This window comes from Erythrolamprus reginae, chromosome 2, assembly GCF_031021105.1.
Source record: "Erythrolamprus reginae isolate rEryReg1 chromosome 2, rEryReg1.hap1, whole genome shotgun sequence".
Lineage (NCBI taxonomy): Eukaryota > Metazoa > Chordata > Lepidosauria > Squamata > Dipsadidae > Erythrolamprus > Erythrolamprus reginae.
The window spans coordinates 141,804,675-141,825,394 of NC_091951.1; the positions used below are offsets into that span (position 1 = coordinate 141,804,675).

At 37.5% G+C, this 20,720-nt stretch overlaps 1 protein-coding gene across 3 annotated transcripts in view; it reads left to right on the plus strand.

The window, feature by feature from the left end:
* Positions 1-19,710, plus strand: part of CFAP52 (cilia and flagella associated protein 52) — a 35,884-nt gene extending 16,174 nt beyond the window's left edge. For all 3 annotated transcript variants that reach the window (XM_070739700.1, XM_070739702.1, XM_070739703.1), the window contains 9 exons: positions 845-961; positions 12,144-12,244; positions 15,539-15,709; positions 16,211-16,359; positions 16,954-17,099; positions 17,480-17,631; positions 18,174-18,276; positions 18,564-18,675; positions 18,925-19,710. In XM_070739700.1, coding sequence (XP_070595801.1) covers positions 845-961; positions 12,144-12,244; positions 15,539-15,709; positions 16,211-16,359; positions 16,954-17,099; positions 17,480-17,631; positions 18,174-18,276; positions 18,564-18,675; positions 18,925-19,106 — 1,233 coding nt within the window. In that variant the 3' untranslated portion in view covers positions 19,107-19,710. The remainder of the gene's footprint in view (positions 1-844; positions 962-12,143; positions 12,245-15,538; positions 15,710-16,210; positions 16,360-16,953; positions 17,100-17,479; positions 17,632-18,173; positions 18,277-18,563; positions 18,676-18,924) is intronic.
* The last annotated feature ends 1,010 nt before the right edge of the window (positions 19,711-20,720 follow it).

Sequence of the window (20,720 nt, forward strand, 5' to 3'; positions counted from 1 at the left end):
GCCACTAATGCCTTTCCCTTTTTGTTCTACCTGTATGTTAAGATCATAATTATAATGAGACACTATCACTGGGTCTTGCTATTTTTTGAAGTTACAGAAAGGCTGTGTGCAAGTCTTTTATAATAATCCCCTACTTTGTTGTCTTTGTGAAAGCAATGATATTTCTGTGTGTCCAAAATCTTTAATTTAATTTTATTGTGTTTTATATGGTGTTGCTATCGCTTTTATTGCTGAACTTATGTTAAATCAATAGTTCCCAGCTTTTTTTCTTTATGTGTATCCTTATGTTGTCACTTAATACTTTTGAATACTAAGTTGGCAGTGAGATGCTATGGGGAACTTGGTACCAGTCTTATGGGACCCCAACATCAATTTTATTTTATTTAGTAAAACATTTAAGGCCATCATCTTGTGGTCTTTCAAATTTTATAAGGGCTTGCCTTTCTTGTCTGAAATCCTGGGATTTGAAATTGCAAGCAACAATGCCCAAGACAGTAGCTTCAGCAATGTTGTGAGATTTTACTTATTTTTTTGTGTCTGTAATGGTATCCAGAACACATTTATTTTAAACGGATTATTGCTTTTTCTTTAAACAATGCTTAGTAAATTTTCAAAAACCATCAATAAAAGATTTGTGGAAAGTGAGGCAGATAGCAGACAAATATAAAGCAAGGAAATAGACACATAACTTCAAATTGTTAAAAAATAGGTATCCCGGTCTTTTTATATGTAACTCAGGTATAAATAAGGCAGAGAATTTACATTATAAAATATCAAAGCTGTTAACTCACCCCAACAAACAGTGTGAAGCATGATTTTTAATCCATTTCCTCACCTTCCCCAGATGGCAGATGATGACAGCTACTTCTATGTTGGCACATCCACTGGTGATATCCTCAAAATCAATACAAAAAGTACACTGATGAGTAATTTTGGTCCAATAAAGGATAAACACAGCTTGGTAAGTATTTGCTGTTTTCCACCTCTTCCTTAAAGAGGGCAGAGTCACGCAGACAATATTGTAAATATCGTAAATTAAATACAACAGCAGAGGTCAGGTAAATGTAAAGGCTGACAAAATTCTAGCTATTGTCAAAGCTTATGACTCTTTTATGAGCTATTTTTATTGGCTCACAAAATGGGCTACTCTCTGATGTAGCTGTATTCGGACTACTTAATGGAAGTTCAGTTTGTTTTTTTCTTTTCTTTTTGACCACTTGCTGTGATAGAAGAAGTTTCTTCGTGAAATCTGAGATGTTTAGACAAGTCTCCTTCAATCATAATGTTGTATGATACAACAGAAATACTAACAACTAGTATATCAAGGGGCTACCATCAATCTTCAAGAACCTTGCCACCAGTTCCTTACTGTCAGTTCTGGCTGACAGCAGTTTTCTGATAATTTTTAGGGCCAGTGTGGTATAGTGATTAAATTATTCAGCTAGGAGACCAAGAGTGTGATCTATCTCATCCACAGATGCTTATTGGGTGAATTTGGGCCATTCACACACTCTCAGTTCAATATATCTCACAGGCAAGTTGTGGGGACAACATGGGAGGAGGGAGCACTTATGTATGCTGCCTTGAGCTTTTGCATGAAAGGTAAATCTAATAAATAACATTTGGCCAAGGGCTGCTAACATTGTTATTCTTCATGCTTTTAACTGGAAGTACCAGAGGCCCAAGCTGAGATGTTTATATGTAGAATAGGTGATCTGCCAATAAAATGATATTGCAGAATACTTGTAACAATTTACAGCAGCAAGGATGGTAAAGTATTGCGCTCATTAGCATATATGAACAAATGATTAAAAAATCCTAGCAAGCTGGGTAGATCTTGTGTCATTTTTCATATTGGTCTTGGTTTCCTTACAAGCTGGTCAGGAATTCAGAAAGTACATTTATTGCCATTTTCCTCCAATGGTTGCAAGTTAATTACCTCCGCTGGCTGCAATCCCATTGGGAAATCTCTCCCCATTGTTGGCAAAAATAATTTATTTGTTCATTTATTTATTCCAATTTGCATTACTGCTGCAATCTAATTGAAACCATAGCAGTTCACACCAAAGTAAAAACATAATCAGTATCCATAGCGCTGCAACATCCCTGGTAAATGCATTCAAATTGAAACCAAACCACTCGTAAAAACTATATCAATCAGGATAAAATATGGACTTTGCATAACTGGCATGAACAGAAAACACAACATGAGATTTCAATGAGAAGAAGAAAATGAGGAAGAAAATAGAGTCAGATTCTTCTAATTCAGGTTAATCCGTAGCCTAACATTCAATCCCTCGGTGTGTTAATGGTCACTTCTTAATGTGACATAAAAAGTCCACGGTAGGTCTTCTTTTTTAGATGTTAAAATCAATAGCAAGGGCTAACCTTAGATTTTGGTAGGGAAGGGAAAACATACCTGTGCTAATATATTATCTCTGTCATCTATACCAGAAATCTATATAGGACAAGTATTATTTTGGAATAAAGATGTATGAAGTTCAGACTGGAAAAATAATACTGGAGACAGAATGAACACTCTCTTAATCCACACCATATGGCTCTTCTTAGCAACAATATGGGAAATCTTGTCATGGTTTTCTTGGCGCCATATCCAATTAACTCATACTTCAGCTTGCTGGCTGTAAAACAATTCTATTTACCTTGCTCAATATCGGGTAATGGTAATTCATTTTTATTTTTTACAGTAACCGTAATCCAGTTTTTTGCTTCCACATATATTTTACTCCACCTCTGGATTCTAATCCAGATTCTAAAGGCTATTTTTTATAAGTTGTTTTTTGCTTTGCTTTATCTAATGTTCTAAATATCCCCTTAATAATTCTCCCACTTGTGCATTTTGTATTCTGTTCTATCAGATTGTTTCAGTTGTTCTTCCTGACATCCAGCTTCTTTAACAAAAAGGGTCAAGAATGATCTAAGCGTTACTTAGTTAACATTTCACTCACTGCTATATATTGACTCTGTCCTTAGACTATAAAGGTAGTGATACCGTGTTTCTCTGAAAATAAGACCCTGTCTTATATTTTTTGAACTCTGGAATAAGCGCTTGGCCTTACTGCCATGCACTCAAAAGCCCGACTCGGCTTATTATCTTATTATCTTATCTTATTTTGGAGGAAACAGGCAACATAGTTCATTTTCAACAATTCAGGGAGAGAAATAAAATCCTTTGTTGGATGTACTGTAGTTTGCTTTTCAACTCAAACAATCCTAGAATTGAGCCGGGGACCTGCACCCCTGGAGAGTCTTGTGTGTTAAGAGATATAAGAATGATTAAGTCACTGGAGTCATTCAAATAATCAAATAAAGATAATTCTGTCTGAATACATAATTCAAACAGAAGCTGTCTTAGTTCCATATTTATCCTACATAAGAGGATATGGTAACATGTATAGAGATGTTTTCATTTCCTAATGAAGATATTCCTGCTCACCAGAAAGTCCACTTTGGCCAATACAAATGAAAGATTTTGTTCTGATGTACCATTTACTCAAGGGAGTGATATGGTCATCAATTTGTCTGAGGTGACTTGATTTTCCCATTTTAAAAAATTATTTATTTATTTATTTATTTATTGGATTTATATGCCGCCCTTCTCTGAAGACTCGGGGCGGCTATCAGCAATCATAAAACGGTGTACAATAATAATTCAATACTAAAAGCGAATTAAAAACCCCTTAATATAAAAAACCAAACATACATACAAACATACCATGCATAAAATTATAAAGGCCTAGGGGGAAAAGGAATCTTAATTCCCCCATGCCTGGTGGCAGAGGTGGGTTTTAAGTAGCTTACGAAAGGCAAGGAGGGTGGGGGCAATTCTAATCTCTGGGGGGACTTGGTTCCAAAGGGCCGGGGCCACCACAGAGAAGGCTCTTCCCCTGGGTCCCGCCAAGTGGCATTGTTTAGTTGACGGGACCCGGAGAAGACCCACTCTGTGGGACCTAACTGGTTGCTGGGATTCGTGCCGCAGAAGGCGGTCCCTGAGGACCGCCTTCTCTGTAGCAGGGAACGCAAGTTACACTTTTAAAAGTTTTATTTAAAGAAGCTTAGTTTATTGTTTTAAGACAGCGTTGCTTGCGTTATTCTAACCTGCAGACATTTTCAATTTTCTGAATCCATGTTCAGGAAGACCAGGAGAAAGCAAAAATAATAATTTAGAAATTTATTTCCAATTTCTGAAATTCTAAGTAGCTCACTACCAAATAGAAAAAACTCACAGAATTTCCCAAGCAGCTCAGGATATAATGAAGATATAAATGACTTGTAGCACTGTTCTGGATACTTCAGACAGCCTGTCCTTGGAAAAAGACAGAGTTTGAAAATTAAAAGCACATGCATATGATGCAAAGTCAAGAATAAAATTCCATACATGGTAAAAGAAATAATAGCCTTTTCATGGAAAAAAAGCTATTTTACCCATTGTTGCATCCAAGTGCGCTTCATTATTGACATACAATGCCCATTAGTCTTCGGAGAGGGGCAGCATACAAATCTAATAAATTATTATTAAATTATTATAAAACAGGGGTGTTAAATTGGCAGTCCGTGGGCTAGATGAGTCACACCCAGCACGCCTACCCAGTTCTGGGAAGGCAAAAAAATTTGTGATAGGTCATGTGACATCAACAAGTTTGAGACCGGTAAGATAAAGGAATATACATTATCTCATAGATACAGGTAATCCTTGATTTACAAAAGTTCGTTTAGTGACTGTTCAAAGTTACAACGGCACCGAAAAAAGTGACTTATGACCATTTTTTCACACTTTATGACCATTGCAGCATCCCCATGGTCACATGATTTATATTTGGATGCTTAACAACTGGCTCACATTTATGATAGTTGCAGTGTCCCAGGGTTATGTGATCACCTTTTCATGACCTTCTGGCAAGCAAAGTCAATGAAGATATCAGACTCATTTAATGGCCATGTTACTAATTTAACAACTGCAGTGATTCACTTAACAAATTTGGCAAGAATAGTTGTAACATGGGGCAAAACTCACTTGAAAAAAGTGTCTTGCTTAGCAACATAAATTGTGATCGTATGTTGAGGACCACCTGTATATGCATCTTATGAATCCTTCTGCCATAAGAAAATGGGAAATGGGAAGACATAAAGAACTAGCGGAAGAGTAAGAGGCTGCGGCATGAAACTTCATATTGCAATTTCCATCTTTAGTACAACTGGCTAATGATGATAGATTAGATCTTGTATTTACAGTTAAACGTTTACATAGTTTGCACAAACTTTAACCCTTGAACAGTGTTTTAATTATGAAGACAGATGATGATTCTTTGTCTTAGAACAGCGGTTCTCAACCTTTCTAATGCCGTGACCCCTTAATACAGTTCTTCATGTTGTGATGACTCCCAACCATAAGTCTAGCACTAATTCTCCCAATAGAGCTTTAAGCTGATTGGCAAGAAGGTCAGAGGAACACCCCCAATGTAAACGCCTGATTGGTTGGATTGTAAAAATATGTTCCAAAGTGCCAAAATAGAAGCTTTAGTTCCTTACATCATGGGAAATTTGTCTTTTCCCATGGTCTTAGGCAACCTTTATCAGAACAACTATCTGAGTCGCTTCGAGAAGGGCAGCATAGAAATCTAATTAATAAATTAATAAATAAACCCCTGTGAAACGGTCGTTCGACCTCCAAAGGTTGAGAACCACTGCCTTAGAAGCTAATTATTAAGGAGGAAAATAGAAATGTAATGTTTACAATAGGGTGAGTCATTAACATGAATAGTCCAGCATATGCAACCTGTGAATATATACAGCATATGCATACCACAGAGTATCCTCTGGAGTCAATTCATGCATATTTGAGATTGATAAATATAGCCTATAGGAGAGAAAAAGAACAGAACATCTCAGCTGAGCTTTATGAGAAAACGCAATTCTCCACACACAACTTTCAGATTATTTTTTAATATTTCTTGCCTGATTTTCCCTGAATTAAAAACTCAAGACACACTAGTGCAAATCATTACAGGCAGAAGACCTATTTTAAAGAAGTAAATCAGGGAATGGAATGCTTAAAAAAACCTTAAGCTTTACTATATAACTGACCCTTCTTTTTCAATCAAAATAGCAAGCACTGAATGAGGAGAAATTTAAATTGGTTTCTTAAATTTGTTATTCATTTATTCTGCATTATTTTCATAGCTATTTCAAGTTATTTTTAGTATGAGAAACTGCACCAATATACACTGAAAGAAACAAATGAAAGGAAAATAAGTGACTTTGTTCCCCCAAGGTTTATGTTTTCAATGTAAAAATGATTGAAATTGCTCAATCATACCGTAATTCTTACATTGATGTTTTGATCTCTGCAAAGAGCTGGACAAGTAAGTGGTCATTCATTCTATTCCTCACATAATATTATGTTTCAGTGGATCTAAAAAAAACATTGGAAGGAGATGAATGAATTTTATCTGAAATTTTTATAAGAAGCAACAGAAAAAGATTTGAAGGTGTGAAAAGTGATGCAAATCAATCCATGAACTCATATGCAGTGTTGCATAACACGGCATTGATATAAATAAGTGAATTTCTGTAAAGGCGTGGAATATATTGTATAATGTTCAGCTGCTGGTTTAGGCATGGAGATGTATCACTAAGGAATTCATGTAACTAGTTATTTCAAACTAAACACTTATAGAGTTGGCAGAGTTCATTATATAAATTCCAAATGCCTAAAAATTATAGACATTTGACTGTGAGCTGCATGATTTCATCCATTACTGAAAATGTGTTTTGATGATCTGAAAAGAACATGTGAGAAAACAAAAGCCATTCAAATGCATAATGAATTTTTTTTCCATCCCTAATATTTAATAAAACCCACTTTTATTAAAATCATTGGGATTTTGTCATAGTGGAAGCTGTAACACTAAGAGAATGGAATTTTACTTAATTACTTAATTATTGAAAACACATGTGAATGAGATTAAGTTGGACTAGAAGACCTCCAAGGTCTCTTCCAACTCTGTTATTATATTATATTAAGTTTAATAATTGCTAGGTTTTTATATTATGGTTAGCTACAGGGTAGTTTGATTGTCAGTTGGGCTAATGACTAAACCATGGCTTATTTAAGAAAAAAACCCTATTGTTTAGAATCAAAATTGTTTATGGTTTATAGAGTATAATTGGGGCTTAATGTTGAGATATATTATGAAACATATGGTTTAGTTATAATTTCTTGGCTTATTCCTGGTCTGGTTTTATGTCGTGTAACAAGCCTTTACAGAACTATGAAACAGTAACAGCTAAAAAGAAAAAAAATGAAGAATTGGCCAAGCAAACACTGATAATAAGCTTTTGCCATATTTAGCAAACCATGGTTAAGGAAACATAACTTAGTTCAAAGAATAAATGCAGAATGTATAGACATGTAATGCATCTCTTGAAATTACACCCTTTAAATTACTTTTCAGTGTAAATCTCATGATCATTAAAATCTTTGGAAATCAGTAAAATAAAACTCCTTTAAATACTGATTACTTACCTTAGTTATTGCCCCAGAAAGGAAATGATTGTTTACTATGAAAAGAGGTTTATGGAGGTGTTTTACATTATGTTAAACCACTTGAATGAAAGTAATTAGAATATGGGATACAGAGCTTCATTTTCCTACAGGGAAATATGTAAGTGAGCTTCATTTTGCTTTGGGAGATGTCCTTTGCAATCAAGGCTAGGATTTCTTTGTGTAACAAGTAAATAATAAAATAAATGTTAAACCTTCCAGCCTTTATGTTTAACTCACAAAGGGCACAATGAAGTAGAAAGCAAAGCATTGCATCATTACTATGAGTTGCTAGCATTACCAGCATTATAGATTATATAGCTGCCTGTCTATTAGCAGCAATTTATAGAACAACCTTGAAGTTAATCTGTTAGCAGTAGATTTTGTTGGAAAAATTGTCACTGAAGTATATTTTTAATGGATTTTTAAAAAAATCCTGAATCCAGGTTATTTAGAATTGGTATGCCCTAGGACATTTCAAACTGTATCTAGAAATGTAGTCAAAATCTCAATGGAGATCTTCTTATTTTATCACCTGTTACATGGCAAAACTATGAAGGCATTTCAAACTCACCTGACTACTGTGCTGCAGTGGATTGAGTCAGAGTGGATGGGCAATTGATATCTTAAAGATTTGTAAAGCATGATTGATTCCCCAAAGAAAGCTTTGTGTTCAGAGATAATCCTGCTGCTGGATAATTGCTGAAGGAAAAGAGCATTCCTCATCAGACTGTTAGCACAAAAGCTGACTTCCACCCTAATGTGTGTAACTTCATGTGACCATGAACATCTGTTCATTTTAAAAGGGCAATTTCATAGCAGAATTTCAAAGAGACCATCCTTTGCAGGCATCCCCTTGATGATACAGTGCTGTTATAAGTGGTCTTTTGCAATATAACAGAGTAGGGGATGATGTTAAAAAGTGCTATTGCTAACATGTTGTAAGCCACCCTGAGTCTAAGGAGAAGGGCGGCATAAAAACTGAATGAATGAATGAATGAATGAATAAATAAATAAATAATAAAATTAAATAGGCTGAGTAAAAGTGTTAAACGTAGTTGGAAAGAAGCTATTCAGTTCAGCTAGAATCATGGAGCTTTACTGATATGGATTTATGTACCGTGTTTTTCAGAATATAAGATGCACCTTTTTAGCAGCCCCCTCCAAAAAAGGGGGAACTTGGATGCGTCTTATACATCCAATGTAACCCCATTGAGCCAGCCCCAACTTTATGGTCTATACCTGCCAGCAGAGACTAATTAGCACAAGCCGCTGATTATTTGCCTTCCGACACTCAGCCAATTCATTGAAGTTGCTGGCAAGTCCATGTGCTAAAATGAAGGTGAAACTAAAGCTGCAGGGAGGCAAATTGCTGCAGGGAGAGGAAAAGGCTGAAACTGGCTGTTTGTTTTTTGCTGCAAGGAGCTAAATCAATAACTATAAATGTCTATAGAATGTTCAAATTATTAGACTTATTTTTTTAAAGAGTGCTCTATTATTGTTCTAGACAACTTAACCAAATGAAGAAGCTTTTTAAAATAAATGCTTGATCTGAAGAGGCCCAGTGCTATTGTATCTTCTTTTAAATAACAGAGAATACTTCCAGAAAGCCACATCAATTTTAAAGATCTGTAAAAGTATAATCTGAAATGTCCTGTTTTAGTATGAAGTATTACTATTAAATATTAGTATTAAGATAAAGCAATTGAGTTAAATCCTGACTTAGTCATGTTTGGAGTAGATCTATTTAAATAATTGGGAGGAGTTAGTGGATTACATTTAAGAAAACTTTCTGGAATTAATATACAGTACTGCCATAATATACATTTTTCCAATTCTTCGCTATTTCTATGGGTCAGGCACACATGCACAGAAATACACAGCAAGCAATGTATATCTTCTGTGTTGTTTGCTGTTTGGCAAATTGCTGGGAGGCAGAGGCCTTTTTTTCTTGTTTTCCTCCCCAAAAACTAAGGTAGGTCTTATACTTCAATGAGTCTTATACTCTGAAAAATATGGTAGTTTGCTAAATTTGTGGAGAGTGAAAGAATTCTGTTACTGAAAATAGTATCTATCAAAAGTCAAGATGATCAGGAAGGAAGGAAGCTCATTGTGAGTGCTATTTGCTAAGACAGCTCTGGGAAGGATAATTGAAGCAGCTCAGAAACAAGTACTGAGATAAATTGATTATTAAACTGATTTGGGAAATTATTTTAAAAAGTATATAATGACAACAGTCTTTATGTAAATAACTATAATGTGGATTTCTGTCATTGCAATCTACCTTTTTTTTTCAAACGTTATGATTGCTCTATTCAAGTCCTGTCTATTCACTTCCAAAAGCTAATAAAAGATATTACTGTTAGTATATTGTTGTAGCTTGTGCATATGTTATCAAATAAAAATGCCATATCTGAATTTGTGCATGGACAAATGATAACATACTATAGCTATCTTCACTTGCTTCAAGTACCTGTGTAATGTCTGGTTGGAGATGCAAGTCACAACACAAAATCGGTCATGCCTGCTCCCACATTGCCATAGGCAGGAGGATGTCAATCGTGCCTCACAGCTGCAACAAAGAATTCACACCTCAGTCAAGCCAATGCCTAGCTGCCAAAGTCAAGATCATCTATGGCTAGAGAGTGGGCCTTCTACAACCAGCAAAATTGTTTCATTGGGGAATGTGACTGGTGACACACTGGGAGGGGGGAGGGGACAGGGTCAGAGGGAAGGCATGAATTGGGGAAGCCAAAGCTGGCTTTACCTAGGTTGTACCAACATGACACTCCTAATAAACAACTGGATTTTTCTTGCTAAATAGCTTGAGAATCTTAATTTTATTAGGATATTAGTTGGAACCCTGACACTTACATTCTACTGGCTTGTAACTGTTATCACTCTAAATCTAAATCTAATAGGAACACAGTGGGCTTGGTGAACATATAATTCGCATTTGGAAAGTACTAGTTTGGGAAAGACTAATAAAGACATTTCTACAAGAACTAGTGGACACATATAGGAGTGTTCCATGATCTTTATTTTTCCTTTGTTAACTTATTTTCCTTATGCACATTAGCAGATTTATACATTTGATTTAGTGAAATGGTTGAATCAATGACTATAACTGGGCCAATAAATTGAAGCTAAAATAAGATGGAAGTATTTAGGTAAGAGGACCATTCAAGAGACGGTGAAGTTCAACTTCTTTTGAATCAATCATGCGCCCTTTAAAATACTGCAGACTATGAGCCCTCAGAGATTTAGATGTTAACAAAGATCCAGCAAAGTATCTTTTGCCAGCTACAGTCTCTTCTGGATATAGACAGGCCACAGCTAACTTCACAGCTATTTTCTGCAAATTAAGTTAGGATTCCTTTTTGGACAACTGTCCAGAAACTGCTGACCTAGTTGGGGCAACTGATTAGAACAATCTTGCCAGATCTACATTGAAAACATCAATTCCTTACTTGTTTACACAATTTGAAATCCAGACATTTTGAAGTCGATATGTTTTCTCAGCCTGTCTGTACATCGGTTTTCCAATAGTTTCTCTCCATGGGCTTTTGACATTCATGGTAAATTCAATGGGAAATGGGAATAGAGCCTCCATAATTTTAGCATCGCTTATGGACTATTTCCCCTCCTAAAAACATTTATTGGCTCCAATTTTTATTTTGTTTGAACTAGGTTGTGCATTTGTATGATTTGACAGAAAGTTTAATTCAACAGTGATTGTGGTGCCATTAAAAAACTTAAAGCAGAATATTAATACTTTTGCCTATTATAGCTTTCCAAAATTTCCTGATACTTGACCCTCCACAGAACTTTGGAGGAGGATGGCATTGATAAAATGCAAGTGTTTCATTATGCACAAGTAAAATGCTTTCCGCTAGTGCAAAATCGCCATTTGGAAGAACCCATTGTATTTATTAGGTTTTTTAAAATAAGTTGTGTGTCCTAAAAGTCAATAGTGCATTAAAGATAAATTTCTAAACATCTTTCGTTATTTGGTATCTATAACTCTTTCTAAGATGGCTTAGTGCTATTATGTGTGTGTTCATTCACTCTTGGTTTATAAATTTTTATTTTAAATGATTTCTGTACATAAGCTTGAACACAACCGAAAGTGACATAAATATTGCAGAAATATGTCTATCCATCCATCTGAAGGATAAACTAGATTGATACTCATGAAAATTCACTCCATAGTGAGTAATCATTCGGTCACTGTCCTCCAGCCTCAGTCTGTAACTCAGTAAGATGGTTACTGTTCAGGACTATTAAATTAAATTTGTCTTAGAAAATACTCCCAGATGCATGAAATTTGGCGTGAAGTATATACATGCTAGGTTTTAGGGAATAACAGATCTTTTGTATGACATAATTGTACAACCAGATAACAAACAGTTAGCTGATGTCAATAGATTTGATAGAAGATTACTGATCAAGCAGTAATCTCACTTGCCATCTTGGTGAGCAAGGGGAATACTATACTGAATTAAGCTGTTAATGTATAAAATACTGTGTTTTGTTTAGCATCTAAATAAGTTAAATGTCTTCATCTTGCTTTTCTTAGGGAGTAACAGCTTTGCTTTTGCTGAAAGTGGGTGACTTGGTTATTGGCACTGGAACTGGAATCTTAGCCATTTGTTCGGGATCCAAGTATAAAATAATCAAGTGAGTTTTGAATTTTCTTGGGCAAGGACATTATTATGTACAAGATCCATATGGCGAAGAGAACAGATTATTTCGAGCCCCTGGAGAGATCTGTAGGTGTATGAGCTACCTTATCCAAAGCCTTGATAGGCTTATGCTGACATACAAGGAGAGAAAATAATAGCATTCTCCTCCCTCCCTTCTCCATTTAAAAAAAAAATCCCTTCCAGGGAAATTGAATAGTATGTTCTCTTTCTCTGCCCCAGGTCAAAGGTGTGTGACATCTAAACCACATTTCATTCCCTTTATGCTTTTGTTGAGGTTAGAACTGTAAGGTAGGGATGCCATAGCAGGGGTGAAATGCGCCTGTTCAGACCAGTTCTTGCATACCAGCAGAGGTTAAAGTGCTAAGATGGAAGTGTGATATGTAGTCCCTCCTGTGGCTCTGAGTACTAGCGGAATTCAGTGCAATTCTGCTACTGTAGTTGTGCAAGTAGCAGAATCACGCATGAAGACACAGGTGCGCCCGTGTTTCGGCACATTTTTTTGCTTCTGCGTGTGCACACAGCTGCAGTAGCAGAATTGTGCTGGACTCCACTAGTACTCAGACATGTGCACGGGGGCGAGCACATGTCACCATTCCACCTTAGCAGCCCACCTTTTCATACTGGCAGCAATGGTTGAACATGGTTCAGACAACCAGTAGCGATGGCTGGCCGGCCAACCCCTGAACTGATTCCCCAGTCACCGCTCACCCTGCCCACCGCTCACGCTGCCCCGCCTAGTCTCTGCTCTGCAGCTTGCCTGCCTGAAGCGTTGTGCCCCTGATCTGCCTATCATTAAGCCTGTGAAGTTGCAGCCTACCTAGCTACCCCTGTCCCTTCCCACCATCCCAGCCTGCCCTCCCTACCTCATTCCTCATGGCCCACCGCCACAACATGCTTTCCATGCAGACTTCTCAGTGTCCCCAGTAGCCATCCCTCTTAGCCTGAACTCAGCAGCTATGTCTCCTACAAGGGCTGCCCATTCACCTACTGGCCGGGCTGGGCCAGAAGTGGTGGGAAGGCAAGCAGGCATGAGGGACTGCCGGGAAAGCAACATGGAAGGCCATCAAGCATGGCAGGCTATGGGAGTAGACTGCTACTTCCCTTCCCTGTCATCCTGACATGCTTTCCTGCCTTCCAAGCAGCCTTCCTGGTGTCCCCTAGCCACCTTGGGAGGGCAGGCAAGTGGAAGGCCACATGGAAGACAGGAAAGCATTTTGCAATGGCGGAGGAGGGAGGTAACAGCCCAATCCCTTCCCCACAGCCCTGTCACAGTTGGCAGCCTTCCACATTTCCTTCCTGGCACTCCTCCATGCCTGCTTGCATTCTGAAGTCAGTATCCATCCCGTAATGAGAGACATGCCACTTCCGGCCCAGCCTGGCCAGTGAGTGGGTGAGCGACACTTGTGGGAGACACAGCTGCTGTGTTGGGGCTAAGAGGGATGGTGACAGGAGAAGGAGGAAAGAGAATCACAGATGTGGTGCTCTCGGAGGGTGGGCAGTGAAGGTCTTTCACAGCTGCCTCTGTCATGGAAGCCCCCATCGACTGGCTGGGCAGCAGCCCTCCATGCAGAGAGAGATCCAGGCCTGTGCCTTGAAGTGGCTGCTGCACTCACTGTCCACTTTCTTCCTTCTCCCACCATGAAACAAAAGCAAATGGCAACAGTGCTGCTTTAAGAGGGTATGTGGATGTCTGCAGCCAGGCAGGGAGGGAGGGCAACAAGAGTGGCAGCCCCTTCCTAGCGCAGGCCTGGCCCTCGCCCCACCCAGGGGGGCTGTCACCTGCCCAGCCAACAGTGGCTTCCACGCTGTACTTGTAATCATGGCTAGCCAGATTAACAGGTGTGCTGGGAACGCCTTGCCGGTTGCCTCCATGCACTGCGTTTGGCAGGGGCTGCTGCTGCCCTTCTCACTGCCCTCCTTCCCTGCCTGGCAGGAGAAGGAAGCAGGCGAGGCAGGAGGCAGCAGGGTATACAAGGCTCAGCTTGGCCGCTGAGCATGTGGGATGCTCAGCTTTTGGGATGCTTCCCATTGCCGGCACAAAGTTTGGCTTGCCAGGCTGGCAGAGAAAGAGGTTCCTGGCAGGTGCTGAGTCAGCTGCAGGATACCTGTTGAAGCTCTGGGCTCAGCTGCCTCCCTTCCGGCTCGGCACTTATGTAAGTGTCACTTATACAGACTTATAAAATGAAATACATTAGATTTATCTATCTGGGGGAAGGGGCGGCTTGGTCTTTCCCAGGGTAGCTGGGACACTCTTACCAACAGAGGACTGCAATTTTGGAAGCATACAGGGCAAAAAATATGCCAAAGAGCACAGCATGATCTAATTGCTAATTTAATGTAATGTCTTTCAGCTCAAAAATTCATCTCTGAAGTACCAATTTAACATGCACGGATGCTAATTGTGCAATAAATAAAGCAATCTCAGTGAATAGATTATTTAAAATATTAGCAGTTCTTTCCTGAGATATCAAATTTTTTATTTAATTCATGAAATAGCATTAATAAAAAAGGAAGAAATCCACACAATAAATACACTCTAACCTTTAGATTCAAAAGTAAAACTGGTTTTGGTGCAGTGGTTAGAATGCAGAAGAGTGTTTTTGGCACAGGCTAAATCTGACCACTGCCAGCAGTTCGATCTTAACCGACACATGGTTGACTCAGCCTTCCATCCTTCCAAAATTGGTAAAATAAGGACCCTGATTGTTAGGATGATATGCTCAAAGGTGGGTTCTTCCTGGTTCGGACTGGTTCACGTCACAATGACGTCACGAAACAGGTTCTGTTAGTGCCGGTCAGTTAGTGCCACCATTTTTTTAAAAAAAAACTTGAATTTTTTGAATTTTTCTTTTTCTTCTGACCATGCAAAGAATCTAGGTTTCCGGTACTGCATATGCGCCGACATTTTGTTTTTGGCTTTTTTGGGAGGGGGATTTATTTTTGCCACTGTGCGTGTGCATGCGTGCAAAGCATGCGCACAGACATACAGCGTGGCCATGCAGCGTGGGACAAAGCGAATTGGCAGCGAGGTAAGTTAGAATCCACTCCTGGTTATGCTGACTCTGTAAGCCACCTAGAGAGGGCAGTGAAGCAGTATATAAATCTAAGTGTTATTGCTATTGCTAAAATATTTCTGGATTGCTGAGATTGCTAAGATTCGCTATCACTGAAGGGAGAAAAGTTGTGGAAAAAAACCCTAGTGATAGGGAAGATTGAGTCATTAGAAACCCATTTATCATTTGTGCAATTCTTTCATTTTGTTTTATAGAAAAGTTCAATTGGAAGGTGCTATCACATCCATCACACCACGAGGCCAGGGCCACCAATTTTTTGTGGGCACAAACGAATCGCAGATTTACCGATTCTCATATTCTGACTTTAAGAATGAGCTCATAGCCACTTGCCATAATGATGCTATCAATGATATAATTTTCCCATAGTAAGTATAAGATAAATAATTTTTCTCTCCTGTTCAAATAGAAAAGGCTTAATCTGTGGTAGTTGTAATAGTTTTCATCTAGGAGGATAGCTGGCCTTAAGTAATCCTTCTTAATTTATAAGACAAATAATAATAATTGGAATTAACTAGTTAATATACTTTAGTCATTTGGAGACTAGCTTTTTGGAAGATGCAAGAAGCAGAGGAAACTAGAATTTGTTGTATTGTATGATGCTTTTGTACATTTTTCACTTTTCAGTGGTTACAGTATTCTGGTTTTTGTATCTGTTCACATAAATTCTGCCAGTAAAATATTAAGAACTGATATTACGCAAACTTGCCTTTCACATTTATTTTGATGCTATTCACACTGATGTGTATAAGAAAGAAAATAAATTGTTTTCCCAGGAGAAATATAAGTATATTATTGAGATTCTATAGTAAATTGCTAAATGTAGAAGCAGCAATAGCCAGATCTGTTTTATTATTTGCACCCTATAGTGGTACATCTGATTTGTTTGCCACATGTTCCAAGAATGATATTCGAGTATGGTATACACCTGAAAATAAGGAGCTGCTACGGATTACGGTCCCCAACATGACTTGTCATGCCATCGATTTCATGCGGGATGGCAAAAGCATCATTTCAGGTGAAAACATTTTAGAATGTCTGGCTTATTGAAGGACTGTATCAATTATGAATTCTTCTGTTTTAAGTAGTCATTCTGTAATTAACCAAAACTATTAAAGCCAATCCAGCATTTGTTCTTAACTGCAAAATGATTTGGCTGCGTTAAGAGAAGGTAAAGTTGCAGTAGTAGTGGGTTCGCATACACAAAAGAGTTCTGGGCGGGTGGACGGAGCTTCCTGCTACCAGTGCTACCGATTCTTAGAACTAGGCCAAACTGGGAGCAACCCACCACTGGGTTGCAGGATAGAGATGAACCACTAAATTGAACTGTAATTCTCAACTTTGGTTTCATAAACTGCTTAATCCCTGCGGGTTTATACTGTGTGTAGCCTTGTTTACTTAAATAGAAATTGCTGAGGCTCACCTCATGATAAGAGATAAAATATGTTTTATCCATCATCTACATATTTTTCTTAAAAGGAGTAGATTCTTCAAATTATCTGTTCTTGAGATTGAACAATCAGCTGTTCTGACCATTACAGAAATCTTACTTTAGGAGGGAGAAAAAGAAGAAAGATATTGCTCTTAGTAAACTTCTTTTATTTTGTGTTAGCTTGGAATGATGGAAAAATCCGTGCCTTCACCCCAGAAACTGGGCAGCTGATATACGTGGTCGAGCATGCTCACAGTATGGGCGTCACAGCTGTGGCTACCACAAGTGACTGCAAAAGAATAATCAGTGGAGGTGGTGAAGGTCAGGTAAAGAGTCCGAAAAAATGATGTGCATTGTAGATTTCATTAACATATATGTCTTTCTGTTCTGAATATAATATTAAATGATAATTCAGCCATGCTAGATACAACTTGAGTAGTGATTATTATTAAACATACTATACTTCTATGCTGCTACAATTAAAAAAAAACAGCAATAGGTTGGTTGGTCACCTAAATAAAAACCAGATGTAACATTTTCGTTAAAAGAGGGTGAGAGATATAAGTTAATGTTTAATGCTATTGTTTGACAATAATTGATTTATATTTATGTGCCACAAATTATAATCCACAAATATCAATATCTATGAACCTCAAGATCCTTCCAATTTCATTTTGGCCTGAATGCTAAATAATGTTTCTATTAGGTGAGAGTATGGGAAGTTGGGAAGGAAACACGCAAGCTGGAAGAAGTAATGAAGGAACACATCTCTGCTATCTCTTGCATCAAGATAAAGAAGAATAATCAGGAGTGTGTCACAGCCAGTACTGATGGAACATGCATTATCTGGGATCTTGTGTAAGATCGCTTTTGTATAGAGAAGTATGGCTCAGTTATACTACTGAGTTAAATTTCTTTTTCTTCGAATGGATAATTGGATCATAGACAGAGGCCAGACTTGGGTATATTGTGTGACAAAAGCAAACAGTTCCTATGCTTTCATATGTATTAGAAATTTAGACATTAATTATTTCCTTCGTCACAGATCAGTAGTAAATACAAAGTTGCTTTGGATCCTAAGATTGAATCCTGAATGTTTCCATGCAGTTTTCCCAGCATGATAGAGAAGCTGCATGTTTTTGCTGTGTTCCTAAATATTTATTCAACTTCTTATATTAGGGTATAGCTATGGCTCTCCAGAGGATTCCCCCCCATCCAAATACTAATCAAGACTAACTCTACTTAGCTTTTAGATTAGTCAAGATATTGATTTTACAGTAGATTAGGAATTGTTTGGGGGGGGGGGGTTTCTCTTTGGCTGAGAGAAAAATAGTAGAGAATCTCCTAAGGTTCAGGTGTTTAGTTAAATGTATTTTCAGAAGCTGAATTTTTCCCCCTAGCCACTTCATGAGACGGCAAATGATACTGGCCAACACTTTATTCAAATGTGTATGCTATCACCCTGATGAACATCAGCTTATCACAAGTGGCACAGATAGAAAGGTAAGAACATGAGACTAAAGGATTCTTTCTTTCTTTCTTTCTTTCTTTCTTTCTTTCTCTTTCTTTCTTTCTTTCTTTCATTCATTCTTCTTCATTCATTCTCTATATTGCTGAAATCTAAGAAACTTTTGGCAGTCTGGAATTTATTGGAATGGGGTGACTATAACAATTTTGAATCAATCACAATAAATCACACGTAGTTGCATGACTCCAATTACTGTAATTAATCACTATAGAAAAGTAATATTCTATTATCTCCCTTTATTCAATTTTATTCTGGCTTCTAGGTTGGTTACTGGGAAGTGTTTGATGGATCCCCAATCAGAGAATTAGAAGGCTCCCTTTCTGGTTCTATCAATGGAATGGATATTACAACGGATGGATTGTATTTTGTGACTGGTAAGTTTTTTTTTTAATCAATCATTTTTAATATATTTTATCTCTCCCCTTATTGACAGAGCCTGTCTTTCTCATAGCAAATAGAACATGGAATGCAGGCCACCCAAAAAAACCCCCACCATTAGCTGATTGGAGAACAAAACTGAAACTTTCTCTACCATATTTTGCTGCTGCTAACTATAGTTCTATGCCTGCTACTAAGCAGGGTAGTGACAGTTTTACATAGTCTTTTTCTTCTTTATACCACAGGAGGTGATGACCATCTAGTAAAAGTGTGGGATTATAATGAAGGTGAAGTGATTTCTGTTGGGATTGGTCATAGCGGCAGCATCACCCGCCTGAAGATCTGTCCTAACAATAAATTAGTTGTGAGTGTGAGTGCTGATGGTGCTATACTTCGTTGGAAATATCCTTACAGTTGTAATCCTTAAAAATATTTGCTACTTCTATTTTTTTTAAAGATCACCTTTAAATAATTGTTCAACTTGGTACTGTTTTTTTAAAAGGCATCATTAATTGATTGTTCTGAACTGAATTAGTCTGAAAAAGACACCTGTTATTACCATTGTTTTTATTGGTTTCAATTACTTAACGATACAGCATTTTGATATATATGTACTATGTTGATAATGTATGATGTCTGAAATGTTAGTTATTGTCATGCTCCCTCTTTCATAGTGAATTAGAAGTTGTACAAATCTATTGTGTAAGCATCCTTAAATCTCTTTCATTAAAAAGGCAAAAAGGTTTGGAATCATAAAAGCTTTACATTTGGAACAGCTTTGAATATATATTGATTCAGTTGTGTAGTGCTTCAATGATTGTGAATCCCAGCAGTCTCTGTCCAGAGAGGAATATTTAAAAATTCCTTGTAGTAAAGTTAGATCCTCAGTTCTCCCAGTTGTAGTTCAGTCAGGAGTCTTTCACAGACCCTACAACCAGCCTCTTTCATCCACTCACTATTGTATTGTAATACTCTTTCTCCAGGGGAGTCTATATTTTCCTTCATCTCCAATAAATAGTAAAATAGCAGGATGTACTTGTTCAATTGTCATTTCATCCTCTCACTCAAAATAGAAAAGAAAATAGTAGAAAACAGTGCAAGATAAAGTGCTGGAAACAAATTGCAACATTCCCTTATTTTGGATGAGGCAATTTTTTGACATTTCCCCAGTTAACTGCCAAATACTCTCTATGAGGTAGTTAACATTTGCCTACAAAGGCGATTTAAGCTTAACTAATTCAAAGGTTTTGTCTTCGGTGGTGTAATTAAGTAAGCAAAGCTTTGAAAGATCTTGCTATTTTACACGGGTGAAAGACTGTAAACCTGTCATTTTTGACATATACTACTTTGCCTACTTGCTGTGCCATTTCCAGTTACAAAGGAGCATCTATATGACATACAGTAGCCTGCTTCTGAAGAGTTCTTCTGGATAATCTATCACGCCCATTAAATGTCATAGAGGAGAAGTTGCAAATTAATCATTTTGATCCTTCTTAAAGTATAAGAATCAGCTTTTGTGTAGTTGTTTAATAAAAAATAAAGGATGTTCCTGAAAACTTTCTCTCGATTCAGAGGGCAGCATTCTAAAATATTTTTTTTTCAAACATGAGCTGTATTTCCCTTGATATTTTTTTATTCTGCCTTCTGCATCTCTTGGATCATTGATATAATGGATGGACTTATGACCATCAGGAGGGAGGGAAGAACTTTTATTTTTTCTCATATGAAAAATGATCTTTCTAGGCCTTAGGCAAGACACCACACTGTCTTCTAAGAAAGACGTGAGGATATAGGTGAGCACTTTTGAATCCTCTTCTTGACATCTAGACATTTTTGACATCCTCTTCTTGACATCTCGGCAGTCTTCTTCTTGACATCTTGACAGTTGATGTCAAGGGAAAGAAAACCAACCTCCTTCATTTGACGTGCTACTTTGCCATTTGAAAGAGGGTTTCTCTCACTGAAGTGTGATAAGAAATTCTACGATTTAGTGAGGTTTTCCTGTAATTCCAGTGGCTTGTGGATAGAAACTTCTTCATTC